The 20,802-nt window shown below is 38.6% G+C and overlaps 1 protein-coding gene across 2 annotated transcripts in view; it reads left to right on the top strand.

Annotated features, from left to right (window-relative positions):
* The window catches only part of LOC114661810 (tyrosine-protein phosphatase non-receptor type substrate 1-like), a 34,485-nt gene that overhangs the window by 876 nt on the left and 12,807 nt on the right, over positions 1-20,802 (top strand). The window contains exons 2-5 of one of the 2 annotated variants that reach the window (XM_028815013.2): positions 8,821-9,159; positions 11,849-12,130; positions 16,394-16,669; positions 19,716-19,808. In XM_028815013.2, coding sequence (XP_028670846.1) covers positions 8,821-9,159; positions 11,849-12,130; positions 16,394-16,669; positions 19,716-19,808 — 990 coding nt within the window. The remainder of the gene's footprint in view (positions 1-8,820; positions 9,160-11,848; positions 12,131-16,393; positions 16,670-19,715; positions 19,809-20,802) is intronic. The other variant, XM_051934712.1, reaches the window with a different exon arrangement.

The raw sequence follows: 20,802 nt of genomic DNA, 5'->3' as shown, positions 1-20,802 counted from the left end.
AATTATAAAATGAATGCATAAATCACAAAGTAAGTACACGGTGCATCACAAAATTAATGTAGAATCAACAGAAAGGAATTAAGAAAGCATGACCTTGAACCTGAACTTTTAAGAAAACAGTACTTGAGGAAGTACAACCTGAATTTGACTGTCTTTGACTGCCAAGCTTAAAAAGAAGGCAATAATAAAATGAGGCCAATGTATTAATTCTTAAATTGGCCGCATATGAGCCACAGACATGTCAATATGAAACTGTAATGACTGTTGACTCTGAATGCACTACTAAAGATTGATTTAATTAAAAGAATAAACATCTCTTAAATGGGAATACATTAAAAGGTATGTTAGAACTCCGCAAATCCTATCCTCAGTTGTTCATCACCATCAACGATTGAAAATTCTACTCTACACAAGTGTTGTTTTTCTGCGAAAGGCAATCTCCGAGCTGCTGTTTTTTTGTTTTTTTGTTTGTTTATTTGTTTGTTTGTTTGTTTTTGGCCACCTCCTTTCCCACCCCTTCGGACAGTTTAGCACGTCTAAGAGATTTAATGCTTTTGTGCTTGATCGAATGGTGGCATGTCTTGACATTTTTTTTTAATTTAGTAAAAGTGTGCGATCACAAGAAAACAGTTGAAAATTACTCACGCCTTTGCCTCGGGCACGCATAAAGTTCTCCGTAGCTGCTGTCTCACTTAAACACTGACACTTTGCTTTATTAGGGTGGTGATGTTGTGTTCTTTGCCTAAGTTAGATAAGATACTGCAAACTGGAGTAATGGCTTAGAGATTATCATTACATTTCTATTTCGAGAAATGTTGTCATTATAGGGCAGTCAGCATGTAAGCTACCTGGCAGACTGGCGAGTTAAATACCGAGCTACTAGAGACTGACTTTGGTTTTAGTGCCACTCACAGTTAACTTATTTAGCATGTAGGTGGTATGACATTGAATCGACCTTCATACAGAAACGTGAAATTAAAAAAAAACAAAAAAAAACGAGAGAGCGTAACTTTTACCTTTGCAGCTTTTCTCTAGCATCGCACCAGGACTGCCGTAACCACCCGCACCCCCCTTCCAAAGACTCCTCTACACCTTTGTTAGCATATAAATAAAGAAAATGAACACCAGCGCTACATGTTGACATGCGGCATATCATTGTGATCCGGGTAATAGGATATTTGAAACCTTTAAATCACAATTTTGTTTCATAACGTTTTTAAAGGTAGTATGCGAATACGGCACTAGATGTGTATGTAATAATTTAGGTACACACTTAATTTTTTTTTTTTTGTATTATTATTTCGTAATGTAAAAAAAAAAAAAATACATGAAAAGGCCTGCCAGACCAAAGCGACCGCCTTGTTCCCGGCCCGGGATGCAACAACGATGTTTAAGAGGCACATTAATCTGAAAATGTAACGTGTATAGCGTACCCAGGCCTAATATATATACTGTGTGTGTGTGTGTGTATATGTGTGTATATATATATATATATATATATATATATATATATATATATATATATATATATATATATATATGTATATATGTGTATGTATGTGTGTTGATGTATGAATATGATTATGGGGTGCCAAACAGGCAATTACAACGATTTTCGGAATATACAAAGTAATTGCTGAATATATAAAGTCAGCGTTAAAATATATAAAATCATTCCCGAATATATAAAGTCAGCGTTAGAATATCTAAAGTAATTCCTGATTATATAAAGTCAGAGAATATATAAAGTTGTTCCTGAATATATAAGTCAGATTATATTGATATTGATTGAAACGACTCAGGCACATTTTTAGTAAACTCAATGAGTTTACAACGTAATGAAATAAGTTAACAAAAATTTCTTCAGAACAATATATATAAAAAAACACTGTTCAGTTAATGTATTCATTATGATGTATGTGCCCGGCATTTTGAACACTGTATTTATTTATTCTTTTTGTATGTGCATTTTTGGACGAACCTCACAATTCCCGATCGGCTCTGAGTGGCTTCTGTCGAAGTTTACCTTTCGCTATACGAGAAAAATGACCAGCACCGAAATTAGAGAATATTTGATGGAACTAGACCTTTTTATTTGTGAATTCTCCTAACTTTATATTTGCGAGAATGATTTTGTATATTCCGACGCTGACTTTATATATTCAGGCTTTGACGTTATATATAATCAGAAATTACTTTATACTGTATATTCTGACACTGACTTTATATATTTAAGTTTTGACTTTATTTATTCGGGAATGACTTACATGTTCCGACGCTGACTTTATATAATCAGGCTTTGACGTTATATATTCAGGACACTGACTTTTTATATTCAGAAGATCATTCCTGTTTGGCACCCCATAAATATGTATATGTTGCAAATGGGAGGTTTTTCATGAGCTTTGTTTATTCTAAACCATATTTATTTTATTTGTAAAGATTACAAAGCGCTACATTACCCGAGGTGAGTATGACGGCTGCACCGATCGACGATGCTGACCCACTTTGGGTTCGAATCTCGCGGTGGCTGGTAGTCTGCATGGACTTGTTTGCACGTTCTGTCCATGTCGATACAGAACTCCTTCTGGATCTCCAGATGACTGTCGTCCCTAAATTACACCCATTTAGGACTGCCAACTCCCTCTGGAAACGAGGACATTTGGGTCGAAAATTGAGGACTTTTGAGGACGCCTTTCCCTATGATGCCATAATACGCCTTTATACTGTCATATGTTTGTTTTTTTTTAATGATATAAACTTTTAGTAGAAGTTTATTACTATAATTTTCAGATGATGGCCACAATCACAGCCACTGGCAAACTAATAACCCATTAAATATTTTGAATATGTTAAGCCTCCTAAATTAACAGACTTCATGCCTTCCGTTCTTATTTGAATATAGCTTAACTGTCGTAAGCCTGTAAAAAATGATACACATGGTAAATTCACTTGTAGTAAAATAAAAATATTTTAACTCTTTTCAGTTTACTTTATTTGCATTTATTTTTATTCTTTTAATATTTTTCCACTGAAGGCATTTTTCTCAGTAAATCTCGGTTCATGGATAAATAAGAATAGAGATCTTTACACAGCCTGCTACTGAAATTAAATCGTGCGGGAGCATCGGCCGCTTAATTGAATCTGTTCTGCCCTTTCGAAAAAAAGGAGATTTGTTATTCAAGTAGTCTGTGAACTCGCACTTTCTTCTCGGCATATCGAGTATTCCTGAATTTATGTAAATGAAAGAATTATGAAAATATTATTAAATGACTTGAAGATTTGACTTATTACTTGATCAACTGATAACTAAAAAGTATATGACAGAACAAATGTGTGCTTTTTTAATTAACTGAAATATTAATAGCGGGTTGGATAATGGATGGATAGTTGACTAATTTACAATTATAAATCCATTTTCGAACAACAGGTGGTAATAATATTTTCCATTAAAATATTATAAAGCAGTACTCACTCGCACTTAAACACGACGGACTGTACCTGGATGTTTGAAATTTCTTGTTTAATTAAGCAGCTGAATGAAGAATCGAAAATAAGATCTTGCATAGAAAACGTGAAATTGTAATTTCGATTTTGAATCAATTCACATAGTCACGGTGAATTAGGATTACAAATAATTAACGAAAAGAACAACATTTATAATGAACTGTCAACTCGCTAAGAAGATAAAGATGAATTCCAAAGGTGAATTGAAAAAGCCAAGTTGGACAGACATCACTATTCTCATTAATATCTGCGCTGTTTACTACTGGAATGGAACTGAAGATTCTAGGGGTGGGGGGAATGGGGGGACATGCGCACTACTTCAGCACATGCTGATTGGCTTTCAAATTTTACCAATGATAAGGATATGGAGATTTTCAAATTTTAGGAGCCAAAATTCAGAATTTTATAAATTCCTCCCGGACTGTCTGTGGCGCATTAAAAATGCGGACGTGTCCGGGAACATGAAGACAGTTGGCAGCCCAACTCCCATTGTGTGTTTGGTGGGGGAGAGGGGGCGGGGTGAGGGAGCCCCAAACAATGGCGGCTACTCCAGAGTTGGGTCCTGTATATGAGAACAAACAGAGGTTATTTATTTAATCGATTAAGCCATAGGAAAGTCACAATATGTAACAGCTGGATGCAGCTAATGTTCATATTGGAAATATTAGGCCAATGGAAGTTTATTTTATACCATTGCTAGGGGTGTGGGGAATAATTTTCAACCCACCACAAAAGGTGTGAGCTACGTGTTTATTTATTTAATTATTTATGTATTTATTGTTTGTTCCTACGCTCTGTGAGGGGAAAAAGAAAAGAGTGAGCAGGTATGATTCAAGATTCCAGAGTTTATTTGTGTCACACACACAGTTAAGCAGGTACAATGTGCAGTATAAAGGAAATGCTGGTCTACTTCAAGATTGTGTGAACCAAAGCAAACATACAGTAGAATAAATAATACAAAAAGGAAAAAGATAATAAAATTAACTCAAATTAAGTTAAATTAGATTAAAGTCTGAAAAAGTATAAAGTGAGTGTGCAGTAAGTTACAGTGAGTGTGCTATGAGCGTTAGGTTTGAGTGTTTGTTCCTTATGGCCTGACAGTAAAGGCTCCTCTCGGTCTCCCAAGTCTTTGCCATTTGGCTGCTTAGCCGCTTGCTTGAGCTCAGCAGGCTGAACAGTCTGTTGCTGAGGTGGGTCGAGTCCATGATTATTTTAACTGTCCTGGTCCTGCAGCTCTTGTTGTAGATAACCTGCAGAGAGGGTAGTGCTGATCTGAAGATGCGCTCTGCTGAATGCCACCACTCTCTGCAGGGCTTCACGATCTCGGCCTTAGTGATTCCTAAACTGTGACATGCATCTCTTGTGTTAGGATGCTGTCCATGGCAGTGGTGTAAAAAGTTTTCAAAATAGGTGGGGAGATCATCAATGTCCTCAGTCACCTCAGGTGATAAAGACACCATCTTGTCTGAGTCTGTGTGTGCTGGGTCCTTTGATGTGCACACCCAGGTATCTGAAGCCACTCATCCTCTCTTAGCAAGAATTCCATTTATGCTGATGGGACTGTAGATCTGCTGCTCCTTCCACCTGAAATCCACCATGTGTTCCTTGGTCTTTCTAACATTCAGTTAGAGGTTATGAGCCTGACACCACACTGCCATGTTCTCTACTTGGTCCAGATAGGCCTCCTTGTCATTGTTGAAAATGAGGCCTAAAACCACTGTGTCATCAGCAAACTTACCAGTGGTATTGGAGCTGTGCTTGGCCACACCATCGTGTGTGTAAAGGGAGAGGACTCGGTATACGGCCTTGTGGAGCTCCTGTGTTCACGGTGATAGTGCTGGACAAGCAGCTCCCTGCTCTCACCACCTGAGGCCTGCCTGTTAGAAAATCTGGCACCCAGTCACAGAGGAAACACATTGCATGTTGTGACACGAGGGTGAACCAGGACAAAGTAGTCATTCTCGTTTTTTTTTTTACCTTATAGGATTTAAAAAAATATGTTTGTTTCTTTTTTATTTGTTTGTTTATCCTTGCAAAATTCTGAATTAGAGCACACCTCCGATAGTTAGTAGTAAGGTATTTGTATGGCAGTTCTAATTGTTAAGTAATGTCACTTAGTTGGCTAGATCACTACATCCTAGACTGGAATAGAGAAAACAAATTCCCTTTGCTACCTTTAAAAGTAATGACATATTTGTGTAATTATACCTTATAATAATAATAATAATAATAATAATAATAATAATAATAATAATAATAATAATAATGCATTTTATTTATATACCACCTTCCCCATGCTCAATGTGCGTTATTGCACTCATTGCCTTGGTTTTGTATGGATATCTCATAAACCAATCCTTTATTATTTTTTTTTTATCAACTAATATTTTTTTTCTCCCATTCCTTTTTACCAGTTTCACCCTTTGTTAGTTCTGTGTGTCTAAATATTATTTATTAGCTTTTACACTCATTTTACGTGATGGAAACTTCCATTTTTACTGCATGTGGAATTTCCTACTACAGAGATGTTGCCTTTCTAAGGGGAAAAAGTGAGTCACACCTGCATGTGTGGGTGCGGTCGTTCTAAATTGCCTCATTGGCTTCCTGCGGTGTGTGATTAAGGCGCACAGAGGTAGGTGTGTATATATATGGGTCGACACCGGAGAAAAGGGGGAATGTATTGATCGATCGATCGATGGAGGTGAAGTAAATCGAGGTTTAAGTAAATGAATGGCAGCTTAGAAGGAGGATCTGGCCACCTTGGATGAGGAGACATCATGAGCTGGGGCCCCACGTACGAGCATTTGGCCGATGCGCTCTAGGGGTTAGTTCTCCCCATAGAAAACTAGCGAGTGGGGTGAGCAGAGAGGTGTCCTCCCGTGGGATCTGAGGAGCAACTACGGGAGCGTGAAAGATCACGGGAGGAGAGCTGACCTCGACGGTCTGGCAGTGATGTTCGGAAGGAGGCCAAGACGGAGGTTAGCTGCAGGAGCTCGTGGCTGTTGGTCTCCGCCGGCTGCGAACAATGGGTGAGCTGGGGAGAGAGTGACGGAGGAGGGTCGGAGAAGAACGAGAGAGACTGCTTTTTAACTTCTACTGCATTTAACCTCAGATATGGATGACTGTTTTTATCCCCACTAGACACTGGTTTTAAGGATTTATTTATTGAACTTTGGACACTGCACTGTTCGTTTTGATTATTGTTTTAAATAAAAGCATTTTATCACTTTTTGAATATATTCCCTGGCTTCATGTAAGATTTGTCCCCATTTGTCAACTCATCTCGGTGACATTACTGACGGTGTTGGGTTCAGGGCTCCCATAATGATGATGGGAGTGTGAAGAGAACTCACATCATCACACAGCTGTCCTTATATGAAGGTGGATGATTTATTTGGTGAGGCCAGCAGGGGGTGCTTACCTTGTGGTGTGAATGTGGATCCCAATGCCCCAGTGCAATGATGAGGACACTGAGCTGTGAATATGGTACTGTCCTTTGGATGGGATGTAAAACTGAGGTCCTGACTCTCTGTGGCCATTAGAGATCCCTGGGCATCCTCCTTAAAGAGCAGGGTGTGCCGTGATGTCCAGGAAAAATTGCATATGAGAGGTTGGGAATCATACTTAAAGAAGTGGGAATTCAGGGTGTGGTGTGTGATGGGGGCAAAATTGGCTCAGACACAGGAAGCAGAAGGTGATGGTGTGAGGAACCTCATCAGAATTGGGTGATATTAAGAGTGGTGTCCAGCAGGGTTTAGTGCTAGGGGCCACTGCTATTTTTAAAAATATTTTTAAATGGTTTGGATAGGAATATAAGTAAAAATATTTAAGTATACAGATGATACCAAGCTAATTGGATTGGTAGATAATCAAGAATCCATTGAATCAACAAAGAGGGACTTGGACAGAATACAGGCTTGGGCTGATTTGTGGCAGATGAAGGTTAAGCTCAGTACATGCAAAATATTACATGTAGAAAGTAAAAATGTGAGGTTTGAATACACAAAATCGAGAGTACACTTTATGAGAAGGACTTTGTAGTCTTATTGAACTCAACACTATCAACTGGCAGACAGTGTTCAGAAGTCATTAAGAAAGTGAAGAGAATGTCAGGTTATATGGCGCCCTGATGTGTGGAGTACAAGTCACAGGAGGTTCTGCTCGAGCTTTATAACACACTGGTGGTGAGGCCTCATCTGGAGTCCTGTGTGCAGTTTTGGTCTGCAAGCTACAAAAAGGACATAGCAGCACTAGAAAAAAGTCCAGAGAGGAGCAACTAGGCAAATTACAAGGATGAGTTAGAAGGAAAGTTTAAAAGAGCTGAGCCTTTTCAGTTTAAGCAAAAGAAGATTAAGAGGTGACATGAATGAAGTGTATAAAATCATTAAGGGAATTAGTTCAGTGGATCACAACGGTGACTTTAAAATGAGTTCAACAAGAACACGGGGACACAGTTGGAAACTTGTTAAAGGGAAATTTCACACAAACATTAGGAAGTTTTCTTTGAGCAGAGACCCATAGACACATGGAATAAGTGACCAAGTAGTGTAGTAGACAGTAGGACTTTAGGAACCATCAAAACCCGACTTGATGTTATTTTAGAAGAATTACATGGACAGGACTGGCAGGCTTTGTTGGGCTGAATGGTCTGTTCTCCTTTAGGTTGTTCTCTTCTAATGCTCATGGCTTCAATCTCGAATACACTTTTCTCTAAATCCAACAATACAATTATGAATTTTAAAGTGCTTGATCGGGTCTCCACAATACCGTCTCTTCTCCATACTTAGTGGTGGTGATTCCTTTAGCATGTCAGATATGCTTTTTGTTCATCTTGGGATGTCTTTGGTTCCTTTTTACTATTTTTGGAGCTGCTCCATCTGTGGTGATCAGAGCCACACACAGGACTCCATTATTAATTTACGGCACAACATGTAACGGACATGATAATCAGGAGAAGCTGTTCCTCCAGATATTGTTTGTGAAGTATTAGATTTATTTATTTAAGATTTGAGTCTGCACATATTTCTATCTGAATTTCCTTCTTGTAACCTTGCCCAAGGACCAGAAGACACCTCACAAAATGGCCAAGTTGGTGTTGCTGTTCATCCAGACAGATATTGGATGTGAATCACTGACTGTGTTTGGGCTTGCTACACGAGTTCAAATGTGCAGAGTACTCTGCATTTTCCATTTCCCATGGCATTTCCATTTTCCAAAGCCATGATCACCCATCTGTTATTAGCCAAATCTCAAAACCTCCTTATTCTTCAGTGATTTCAGTTTTTTTTTCTCTTCTCTTTCATTTTTTTCTAGTTACCTTGGGTGAGTTCCAGGTCTCTCCTCCATTTTTAGAGGTGAACACAGTCGTCAATTCCGAAGTGCGGCTCCCTTGCGAGTTCTCTTTGGTAAAACTTAATCATGGGCTGAAATACTTGCTTCTTACCTGGAAGGTCAAAGATGTAGAGCTGGCACAGGTGAAGTATGGCAAAGTGACATCCAGTGACAAAGTAGCACTCTTTGAAAATGAGATTCACAAAGGAAATGGATCCTTACTTTTGAGGAATATCAACATTCAGGATGAAGGGGACTATGTGTGTGAAGTTTACGAGGCTCCGAGATCTGGGACTTGTACAGTTCGGCTTAAAGTTACAGGTAAGAACCGACTCCAGCTGTTCCATCAGGGCAAGGAGAGTAGAGAGAGAGTGCATTCAAGATGGACGACAGAACTTCTTCATTCAATGGGCAGACACAATCTGGAAGAAATTATCTAATCATATACAGTATTTAAAGTGTACATTTTATTTTTATATCATTTATAGAAAGTTCTTTAAACATATAGTTTTCTCTTAAAAAGCTTTTATAATTCTTCGATGTCTGGAGACTGGATTTTTGAAGATAATAAGAAAAGAGTTGTAATACAGAAGTAAAAGCAAACAAAAAAAATAGTGAAATGGATACATATAGCAATGAGTTGACAGGCATTCTATTTTTATAACATCTAGCAGCCGTAAATCATTAAGTTCTAAATTTTGATTATTTGTTAAACATGTTTGTATTTTCAAAGGAATGTGTACAGTAAAGTATGAAACTGCAGATGTTGATATCATGATGTAATACACCAGAAAACAAAGGAACTCATTTGATGACTAAACTTTTAAATAGGTTGGGAGCATACGCTATCAGCACATTGCTGCATCCACCACACGACGAGCCACCCAGATTGGGACTCGAGTGCTACCATGCAACGGGTGACACCATAGTACCACACTGGAACACTGTGAGGTTTTTTGTGGTGGCTGGAGTGCCAATCCTGCCACCAACCCCCAAGTTTTCAGACCTGCTAATTAACGTCATACCCAAGACAAAGTAATTGCAGCTCAAGGGTCCAACGGAGTAGAGTCACTTCTGGCTTTTACAGGATTCGAACCAGCAACCTTCTGATCGCTGGCACAGATCCCTAGCCTCAGAGCCACAACTAGGGTTAACTAGAAGTGGTGAAGCAACTTAGTTACAGGGCAAAATAAGTCGCATAACATTCTTAAACCTCACAAAATCAATTCGAGATTGCAGCTGGGAAGAAACCCATCCTGGCAGCTGAGGCACAAGGATGTTGCCATCATTATAACATGTACATACTGATGTGACGAAAAGCAGGGAAGTGCACATGGACATGGTGAAAACCAGTAAACTCAACAAAGACAACAGCCAGGCACAGGGACTTAAACTCCAATTAATGTCAATAGGCACATATTCCCATTTAAGTTTTCTGAAATCTATTCGTACGACTTAAGGGTCTAACTCAACAAATACTCTCCTAATTCCCACAGTTTAAACTTTTCTCCTGCTTACCTGGCTGTACAAGGGTTTCAAGTCTATAAACAATACCTCACCTAGTGGCACAATCCAAAGACTGAAATTTAAGCTGGGTCAGTCTAGACAGCCACAATAGAATTTTAACATCAGACAATTACAGTTCAAGATCGAGAAATTGCTCTGCTTCAGCGCTATCAGTCAGGTAAGGACCAATAATTTCCTTTCAACAACAACATTTATTTCTATAGCACGTGCTTTACAAGATGAAGAAAGAAAAAAGGAAACAAATATTAAAATTTGGCAATACTAATTAACAAAGAATAAAGTAAGGGTCCTATGGACAGAAAAAAACAAAACAAACAAACAAAAAAAAAACTCCAGAAGGCTGGAGAAAAAAACAAAATCTGCAGGGGTTCCAAGGCCATGAGACCACCCAGCCCCCATTAAGCATTTTTCCTAACATAATTTTTTTTTCCTTTTTTCTTCATAAACCCAAAAGTCCTATTCCCTAAATCCTGAATGTTACATTCAGTGGTAGCCAACCTAGAAACAGATAAACAATAAAGACAGTTGTACTTTTTACCAAGAATGAGACCTGGCTGAAATTTAAAACTTAATTGTGCTATAAATCGCTGTAAGACAAACAGATTCCCATCACACCACTCCCAATTATCAATTTCAGGCAGCTTTGGGAAGCAGAGCTATCACATATTTTAGAAACTAATAAGAACTCCCAGAAACTGCAATAAACTATTAATGAGGTTTTTGCTGGCATCTGGAATGTAACAGAAATTAATGGACAAAAAAAACCAGCCTACGTTTCATTATGGTTCAAAGATTTAAAAATTGAAATGAGTTTGAGGGGATTTGGCAAAGGGTTGTTAGAACCAAGGGCACCATTTTATATTTTTGACTTCTAAAACTACCATACAAGATACAAGGACAAAATATTAAATAACCAATCAAATGAGTTACATGAACTGAATTGTCTGTCTTATTAATAACTGGCTTGTGTTTTTATGTCATAGCCTTGTCCTTTTCTAGTTACACCATGGTAGCCTGCTTTGAAACTTTCGTTTGGGGGAGGAGGGAAAGCATTAGAGTCATCAAAAATTTCAATCTCCGGTTTTCGATGGATCTCGACGTTTTAGGGTCCCCTGATACCAAAAACATCAATATCTCAATGATGGGTGTGTGTCTGTCTGTCTGTCACAGTTTTTCAAGGATGGTCTAGAGCTAAAACGGCTTGATGGAAAAATACCAAACTCAAAACGTAAGCCTGTTATGAGATAATGTTGTGTTGATTAGTTTTTGAGGCAAATCGTGCAATAGAAAGAGGCACTCTAGAGGAGCCCTCAAATACCGTAATTGTGCAATTAATTATGAATTCTTATTAATTTCTATCATAATGACCAATTTTATGATCGGAAAGATCAGCATCAGAGTGATAAATATTAGAGAATAGTTTGGGTAACTTGGTTCCTAGGGAGCAAAGCCTACTGATGCTCACATCCAAATTTTTTTTCAGCTCTTCCAAAAGTCTCCCTGAACCCACCTATGGCGGTGGGCAATATACCAACAACTTTGGAGTGCCGTGCAGAGGGCTTCTACCCTGGAAACATCTCCATAGATTGGGTTCAGGAATCAAGACCACTCTCATCCCAGGGGCCATTGCAGCTGCACAAGAATACAGATGGCACTTTTACAGCATGGATGGCCTACAACTACATACCTGAAAAAGTTGGGAAAAAGCTGTCCTGTGTGGTGAAACACGAGTCTCAGGAGAGAAGTCTTCCATTACAGATCTGTAGTAAGTGACCAATTGCATTTCAATATATGGATAGCACTTGAAATGGACACCCTTTGAGTCCATTTTAACCATTTGTAGCTGATCTGGCCTGTTACTAATTTAAGTGTTTCACCTCAAAAATTAATTTGTAACTGATTTGATGTTTAATTTTAATTGTTGTGACAGTTATGTTGTCGCAACACCATTTTGAACTGGGTTTTTTTGCTGTTAGCACATCCATGTTGTACTTGTTTTACATGGCCAAGGTGTTGTGCTTAACAATGACGTCTTTTGCCAGACATGTGACTGTCAACGTCACAATGTGTGACACGATATAAGATGGAGGCCTGATAATACAGTAACGGGCTCTAAGCTTTTGATTCAGTTCAATTGAATATTTAATGGTAATAGTGAGGGTCAAGGAAGCTAAACATTAATAGAAGAGAAAGAAAACAAATAGTAAAAAATAAGGTAAGACCAATCCAAAGGACAGAATCCTAGCACAGTCCTAAAAGGCCACAGGCTTTGAGCAATAAATAAGGGAAATGTAACAGTTACAAAAATAAAAAACTTGCAACATAAAATAAATGATTTCTTAATAAAGTAATTAAGATAAACTTCTGTAAATGTATTTGCTTAGGATACGTTGTTTTTTATTTCTGGAAAAATGTGTTTTTCAAAGAATTCTGAGGTTCTTGAACCTTGTATTTCTGATTCAAGTTCCACACTATGTGATCACATGCAATTTTGCGACTGTTACGTAATCTCACTAACTAGAAGTTTAAAGTCCCGTGTTTTACCACAAGACGTCTGTTTGATCGCACCCAGTGACTCACTGTGTATTACAGTAAGCAAGATGACTTTGTATGCTATAAGACAAATATGTATTGTGTCACCTTGGTAAAGTGCTCTGGGATCATAATTGTAAGAGCAGTCAGCTGTATGAAGTGTAGATTTTTTTTTGTTGTTTCTTTCTGATTGAATCAGGATATTCAAGTCTTCTCAGAATGAACACTTGAGCAAAAGAAATGGAGACAATTCAAGACACTTTGGAGGCTTACAAACATTCATCACAGTCATAAAACACATCACCAGCACCCATTAAGATAGCAAAGTCACTAATATCTTTATTCTTCACTTTATACAGCAAATGTTCTGATCAAAGGAAATACTTTTAGTTCTCTTTATTTTTTTACAAGTGAAAATGGGAGCACAGATCATTAAAAGCTTAATTTCATCGATGTAAGGTTCATTTTACTAGTGCTTCCTTTACTTTGGTTAATTTGATAAAAGTCTGTACTTGATACTACAGAACCTAACAGAACAAGATACATAGAACAGAAAGATATGGAAGAAGATGATCCACTGTGGCGACCCCTAACGGGAGCATCCAAATGAAGAGGAAGAACGCCACAGAACCTACAGCTCACTCACACATCCATATAGCCTTACATGTACAGTATGCACTGTATGAGTAGGGGTACCCAGTGCTGTCCACGGTGGTGGTGGCAACCAGCACTGCCTGGAAGACAAGCTACCATTTAAATTTTAGTATAAAACACAGCCTGTGGTCTTCCAATGTACGAATGGGAAATGTATGCTTAATTTGGCAGAGAGAGAGGTTCAGTGTTGTAGATTTGCATGCCTGATACACAAACACACAATCAGCTTTAAATATAGGATTAAATTTGATATAGTGTATTAATGGTCCACTGACTTCTAAAATTAATTAGTAAGGTATCATTTGCAGTTTTGCCATGATAATATTTACTCTTGTTGTCAAGATGCAATCACAAGTTGCTAGGGTGCTTTACCAGCAGTCATGCTTTTTTGACATCTGTAAACGCGACAGTATTTAAACTCTCCGTATGACTAGAGGATCATCCAAATTTCTAAAAACAAAATAATTTCTGTATTTTCTGACAGCTGTGCTGTCAAATTTGCCAAGTCAAATTTATTCTTTAAACCTTTTTTAAAATGTTTCAGAATTGATTGATTTTTGTATTCTAGAATGTTTAACTAGACACGTGTGTGTATATGTACAGGATGTAAAGGTTGTATGGTTCTGTATCTTTATGGTGTTGTACTATATTTCTAAATCAATGTAAGAACTCTGAGCTTCTCCTTTGTAAAACTCCTATCTTATATATATAAACGTCTATGCGTGGAAGTGTGTGTGTGTGTCTGTCTGTCTGTCTGTACGGCCTAGAAGTGCAAGGCTACACCATGAAGCTCAAAGAGCCGGGCCCCAAATTAATGAGTCAGAAGAAGAAAAAAGTACGAGGCTACAGCATGAAGTTGAAAGAAAGCAACTCCATCGCCAAAGTAAAACCACCGAGGAAAGACAAACAAGAGAAAATTGCTTAACCGTTTATAGACAAGGGGGACGAGCACGTCCACAAAACGAAACTGCTGACTCTACATTTCAATTTTTTTTCTGATGATTTCAATGGTTTCTAGGAGCCTGGGCTTTTTACAGCACGGGGCTTAGACAGCTAGTATAAGAATAAACTGTTAGCCAAGCAGGCCGTCTTAACTATTGGCACAGGAAGATGATATGAGCTGAGGTTGCCCCACATGTCTTTGGTCTAAACCTGACATGTCATTTTGCACCACAAACAATGCTGACTGTGATAGACCACTCAATATTACACCTACAGTTTGACTGACACAATTCCAATTTGGAATCGCCATTTACGCTGCACTGTCTTTGAGAATTTTAGGACACAGAGGGGCTTGCTCCATTTAGTTTGGCCCATAAGGCCTCCTCTGCCCAATGAAGAGACCTGACAGAGATTCTGAAGGCTGGCTGCTCCTTTCCAATCCCCTAAACTGATTGGCTGGGTTGTTGTGCAGCTCTCCTGTTCAGGAACATTCGATTGGCTTGATATCTGAATTCTATTTGATAAGAACAAGTGGTAACTAAAAATGAGCGGACTGTTTATGACCAGGGTAAATTCATTGATTATTCCCTTGTTCAATTGTGCATATTTTCTCTATTTTGTTTTGTGTTTGGGGTTTTTAAAGATTGGGGAATTTGAATTTCGTATTAAGTTTGTATTTTCAGTTTAATGTTGAACTAGTTTAATAATTTGTATGTATCTCCACACCACTTTATTGTTTTCTATTGGCCACCATCATTTTATTAATGACATAAACAGGACAAAATGGGGGTGAGCCCTCAAAAAGAAGCTACATATGCAGGTCAGGACTGATACTGGCCAACCCAGAAGATTCTCGCCCAGTCCAGCTTAATCCCAACTATAACAGCAGGCTTTATGCTGCAATAGGCCTAAAAAAGGGGGAGAACTGGCTTTATAGTTCCAAATCATATAGTAAATGTTCAAAACTAGAGCAAAATGCCTCACAAGAAACCTAGCAAAAATCCAAAAGGAAAAAAAATATTCTTTATACATTTAAAGTATATTTATTTAAACATAAATGAATAACAAAGGGTGTTCAAAAGTGCAAAAAGGAGTTGTTAAAAGGCAAGTTCCAATACAAGTTTCAGTAAACTCAGAGATCGAAAAACAAGTTCAGCCAAATTAGCCAATTTGACTATCAAAATGAAGAGAACTGACTGTAATATGGAATTGTTTTGTTTTCAATGGTGATGGTGGTATTATTATATTATTATTATTATTATTTACATTAATATAATGCTTTTCTCTCTACTCAAAGCGCTCACTTACTTCATGCTGTGTGCTGTACTTTGCTTTTGACCTAAAAATAACAGACTTATGAGTTTCATTGTTCTATAATTAACAATAACTCTAACTATATAACTATAAATATACATTTTTTGATGTTTGGGTTTTGGTGAAAGACCGGGCTGATTTTTGGGTTTAAACTTTAGCTTAACTTAACAAACTTGTCTCTTCTCCTGGTCTTTTTATACAGAAGCATTTGCCTCTTCCTTCAGGCATTATACATCTGAAACATCTGAGGTCCAAAAATAAATATAATCCAGCCTAATGTTAATACTATCTATCTGAATGTATGTATATATGTATATATATATATATATATATATATATATATATATATATATATATGTATGTATATGTAGTAAAAAGCTTATAGAAAGAAGCTTGTCTGCTGTGAAGGTCACAGGTCATTGCAGATAAAAAAAGTGCCTGGTTGGCTAAATATATTAAGTTCTTATCTAATTCTGTTATTATTCACCAGTGGCACGTAGGCAGATCAGGGATTTCTTTTAAAGCTATTAAAAACACCCATAGGATCATAAGCCCACCATCATTTCTCCATTTCTGTTTCTCGCAGGCCCATCACTGTCAGTGTCACACAGAACTCTGCTGAGGAACAAAAAGAGGAATGTCACATGTATGGTGGGCGGCTGCCATTTCAATAAGGTGACTGTGAGCTGGAAGCAAAATGGCACAGTGTTTAATGAATCAGAGTGTGAAAGTATGCAGGAGTGTGCAAGCAACATGGTTATCATGCTGTCCAGTGCAGAAGATCAAGTGAACTTCACATGTGAAGCAAAAGTGGAAGGGCTCAGCCAGCCATTTATTGAATTTGTCACTTTTATTGCACAAGGTAAGAGTTGCACACTGCTGACTGAAGGTTATTATTGAAAATCTGCAATCTCATTCTGCAGTGGCAAGGAACAGTAGCAGAGATATGAGAAATACACTCACTGAGCAAATTCTTAGGACTACACTACTGATTCTGGGTAGGGTCTCATTTTGCTCTCCAAACAGCCTCAAATCTTCATTACACAGATTCCAAGAGATGCTGGAAACAATCCTTTGAGATTCTGCTCCACGTTGTCATGATTGCATCACGCAGTTTCTTTAGATTTGTCGGCTGTGAATGTCATGTTCTACCACATCCCACAAATGTTCTATTGGATTTAAATCCAATGACTGGGAAGGCCACTGAAGAACCCTGAATGCATTGTCATGTCCATGAAACCAGTCACTTTTGCTTTGTGGCATGGCATATTATCATGCTGGAAGTAGCCATTAGAAAAACAGTAGATTGTAACTGTAAAGTGATGGCCAGCAACAACACTCAGATAGGCTGTGGCATTCAAGTGATGAATGATTGGTATTAACAGGCTCAAGTGTGCCAAGAAAAATTCCCCACACCATTACAACCACCACCAGCAGCCTAGATTGTTGATATAAAGCCATCAGTGCCAAATTCTGACCCAACAATCCATGTAACTCGGTAGCAGTCAAGATTCATTAGACCAGGCTATGATTTTCCAGTCTTCAACTGTCCAGTTTGGTGAGCCTGTGCCCACTGCAGCCTCAGCTTTGTGTTCTTGGCTGACAGAAATAAAACATGATGTGGTCTTCAGCTGTTGTAGCCCATCCACGTCAAGATTTGAAGTGTCGTGCATTCTAGGAAGTTTTTCTGCTCACCACGGTTGAACAGAGTGGTTATGTGAGTTACCATAGCCTTTCTCTCAGCCCAAACCAGCTTGGCCATGTTTCTCTGATCACCCACATCAACAAGGCTTTTCTGTCCACAGAACTGAATCTTACTGGATATTGTTAAATTTTTCGTGCTGAAAACCTTAGGAAATCAGCAGTTACTGAAACTCTCAAACCAGCTCGTCTGGCACTAACAATCACACCATGGTTGAAATTACTGAAGTCACATTTTTCCCCCATCCTGTTGTTAGAGGTGAACATTGCGTAATGCTCCTGACTTGTATCTGCAGGATTTTAGGTATTGCACTGATGCCACGCGATTGGTTGATTAGATACTTGCATGAATACGTAGATGTACAGGCATTCCTAAGAATGTGTTCAGTGAGTGTAGCTGATTCTCTAATACTGAGATCCTCTCCACTTGGTAATGTTCCTTTAAAATCTTTTCTGATGTAAGAGTGATTGGTAAAACAGACTGTACACAGTTTGTCATATGAGCACCTTCCATAAATTAGCAAACATCAACATTCTGTAAACATTTAGACTAGCTTCCTTCTCATTTACAATTTCAGTTTCAAAATCTTGGTGATTTTGCTCAGTTTATATAATATTGAATCCTATATTATGTGGATATTTATGGACTTTTTTGTGGGTGGCGATAATGTGCTTATTCAAGTGTTCACAATTGTAACACGATGTGTTATTTATAAACAGGATGTACAGTAAATGGGAAGGATGTAGTGAAATTTGTTTGTGCGTACAGACGTTTTATAAATCATTCTTTGGAAAACTTTAGGAAATTATTGCATGCTAATGTTTAGGATCATTCTACACACATTCTCATAAGTGAGGCCCTTGCTCTATTGCGAGTCATTCAATGTCTTATTATTTGCCAGAGTTAGAAGCAGCAACCCTGGTGGCCTACCAACTGTTCTGGAGAATCCACCTCTGATTTCTTTCAAGTAGTGATGAGCAAAACCTGCAAGTTTTGATTTGCATACATCTTCACGAAACGGCCACTAAAATTTGTTTTGTCATTGTGAAACACAACACTCTATTAAACAAGATGTTTTTTTTTGGTGGCTTTGAAGTATTTTGGGGAGGAAAATAAGTAGCACTGCTCCCTAAAGCATCAATTGCACTTTTGCGTTGTGACCACCAGGGGCACGCAGCTCCCCAAACACCTGACACAACAGCCACAGGCACAAGTCCCAGCATAGCACAGGCTTTATTCAACAGTGGGAGATGTGCTGGTGTGCCCTCTGGTGGTCACACTTTGTTTTCTCCAGAGAAAGAGCTCACTACACAGGATGCTACTTCCCAACTCCATCTGCTCCCACCCAAAACAGTATCTGACAACCACCATGTATCTTGATTCCTGAAGAAGAGACTGAGTATATACAGTATACTCTTCAAGTGTCATGGACTGATGTTTCATTTCTGTCTCCAACGCATCTTTAGGATTGCAGTCACCAAGATTGTCTTCATAACTGAGAAAGTGCTACTCATACTACTAGAATATGTCAAGCAGTCTGATGATTTTATTTTTTGAACTAGAGATCTCGGTTTAAATACTAAATGACAGGCTGATGCATGCAGAATTAATGAATGAAGATGTTTCCAAACACAAAGTAAATGCATTTCTTCTTCTGTCAATGGCACAAGTTCATGTATGGAAACAAAGATTCAGCTCCACACAAATTCTTTTGCTCCTTACAGTCGTTCGAGGTGCCACTTATCCTTTCTTTGTTCTGGTCTCCCAGGAGGTTTCACTTCTAGAGCACAAAGTGTGATAATGACTACGTTCTTGTACAGCCTCTATTTTTTCCCACACAGCTTTAGTGAAATGTAGACTTGCTGCAAATGTGAAGGTCAGCAAGTGGACCTTGGTGGTCCGTGTTCGTTCTTTTGTCACCTGGGTGCTGCCCCTTTTGCCAGTAACACTTTCCCAATCACGAATTCAAACACATTTGATTTTAAATCCCTTATACTTTACAGTCACGTTTATTGGCCTCATACAGTATGATTCGAGGAGTGAGGGCTTGAAAGGAAGGTTGGTGCATGACAAACTGAAGTCCAGTCCAGTGTTGGTTCTTCCCTGATGGCCATAATTTGCCAGAATAAGCTGCAATTTCTACAACCACATACTGAAAAAAGAAAGGCCATAAAAATGATTTAATAATTGTATTTCTTCTGAATAGATGCAGATATACCTCAGACCCAAAATATCTTATGGGTTCTCATTCCTATCCTGCTGATCTTTGCTCTTCTGTTTTGGAGAATTTATGCAGCATGTAAGTACTGAAGTTTTTAAACCGTTTAAAATACTTTTTTATTTGTTTTTAAGGCCTCAGATTTCTATTATTGTAGGGCTTACCATTCTCTGTGTTTGTATACTGCAGTTCCGTCATCACAGAAGAACCTCTTTGAGATACCAGATACCAGACACCAGTCCATTGTGGGAAACGTCTGGCACGCACCCATTTGTAGTGAGGTCACTTAAGAATCGCCTTCACCCTGAACTGCACATCCATATTACTAAACGAGAATGGTAAACTGGATATGGACGCAGGGACCTGCCCGTGGACGCAAAAGACATAGTGCGCAAGTGCCACACAAAGCCCCCCCAGAGTGAAACGGGAGAGACTACACACGTGCGCAGGCGCCACACAAAACGCAGGTGCCTACAACGTGCGTCTGAAATGCCGCAGACCAGGCAGGCGCTGCTCCAAAAAGAAAGCGCTCGACTAAACGAGATACGAAGTGAAACGGGAAACACTACAGAGTCCGCAGTGCTCCACAATGCACCGCGTAATAGTTCGGAAAGAGCTTCGTAGTAACAGTGGGGAGACCCAGAGTGACACGGGCAAACGCTCCGTATTAAACATACATCATCCTCACACGTCCAAACTATACAGTGTAGCTGAATCACATTACAGTGATGCATTATTAACAGTATGATAAACATCACAGTATCGCAAACAAATGAAAATTATTACTCGAAAAAGGGAAAATATATTCACCACGGACAAGGTGTCATTGAAACAAGAGCAGAATAAAGCAAGATCAGAAATGAAAGACCGAGTAGAAAGCAAAGTAAAACGTCATAAACAGGTTAAACGAGGGGGCCAAACACATGGACAGCAGGTTACAGATAATGAAGACCGGAATTCAAAAGCTTCAAAAACAAAAGCTCCACTGACCAAGATACAAACTGAAATGGGGAACACTACTGGGTCCGCAGTAGTCCACAATGCACCGCATAATAGTACGGACGGAGCTCCGTAT

This window comes from Erpetoichthys calabaricus, chromosome 12, assembly GCF_900747795.2.
Source record: "Erpetoichthys calabaricus chromosome 12, fErpCal1.3, whole genome shotgun sequence".
Taxonomy (NCBI): domain Eukaryota; kingdom Metazoa; phylum Chordata; class Cladistia; order Polypteriformes; family Polypteridae; genus Erpetoichthys; species Erpetoichthys calabaricus.
The sequence above is the reverse complement of the archived record's forward strand: the minus strand, read 5'-3'. Positions and strand labels throughout refer to the sequence as shown.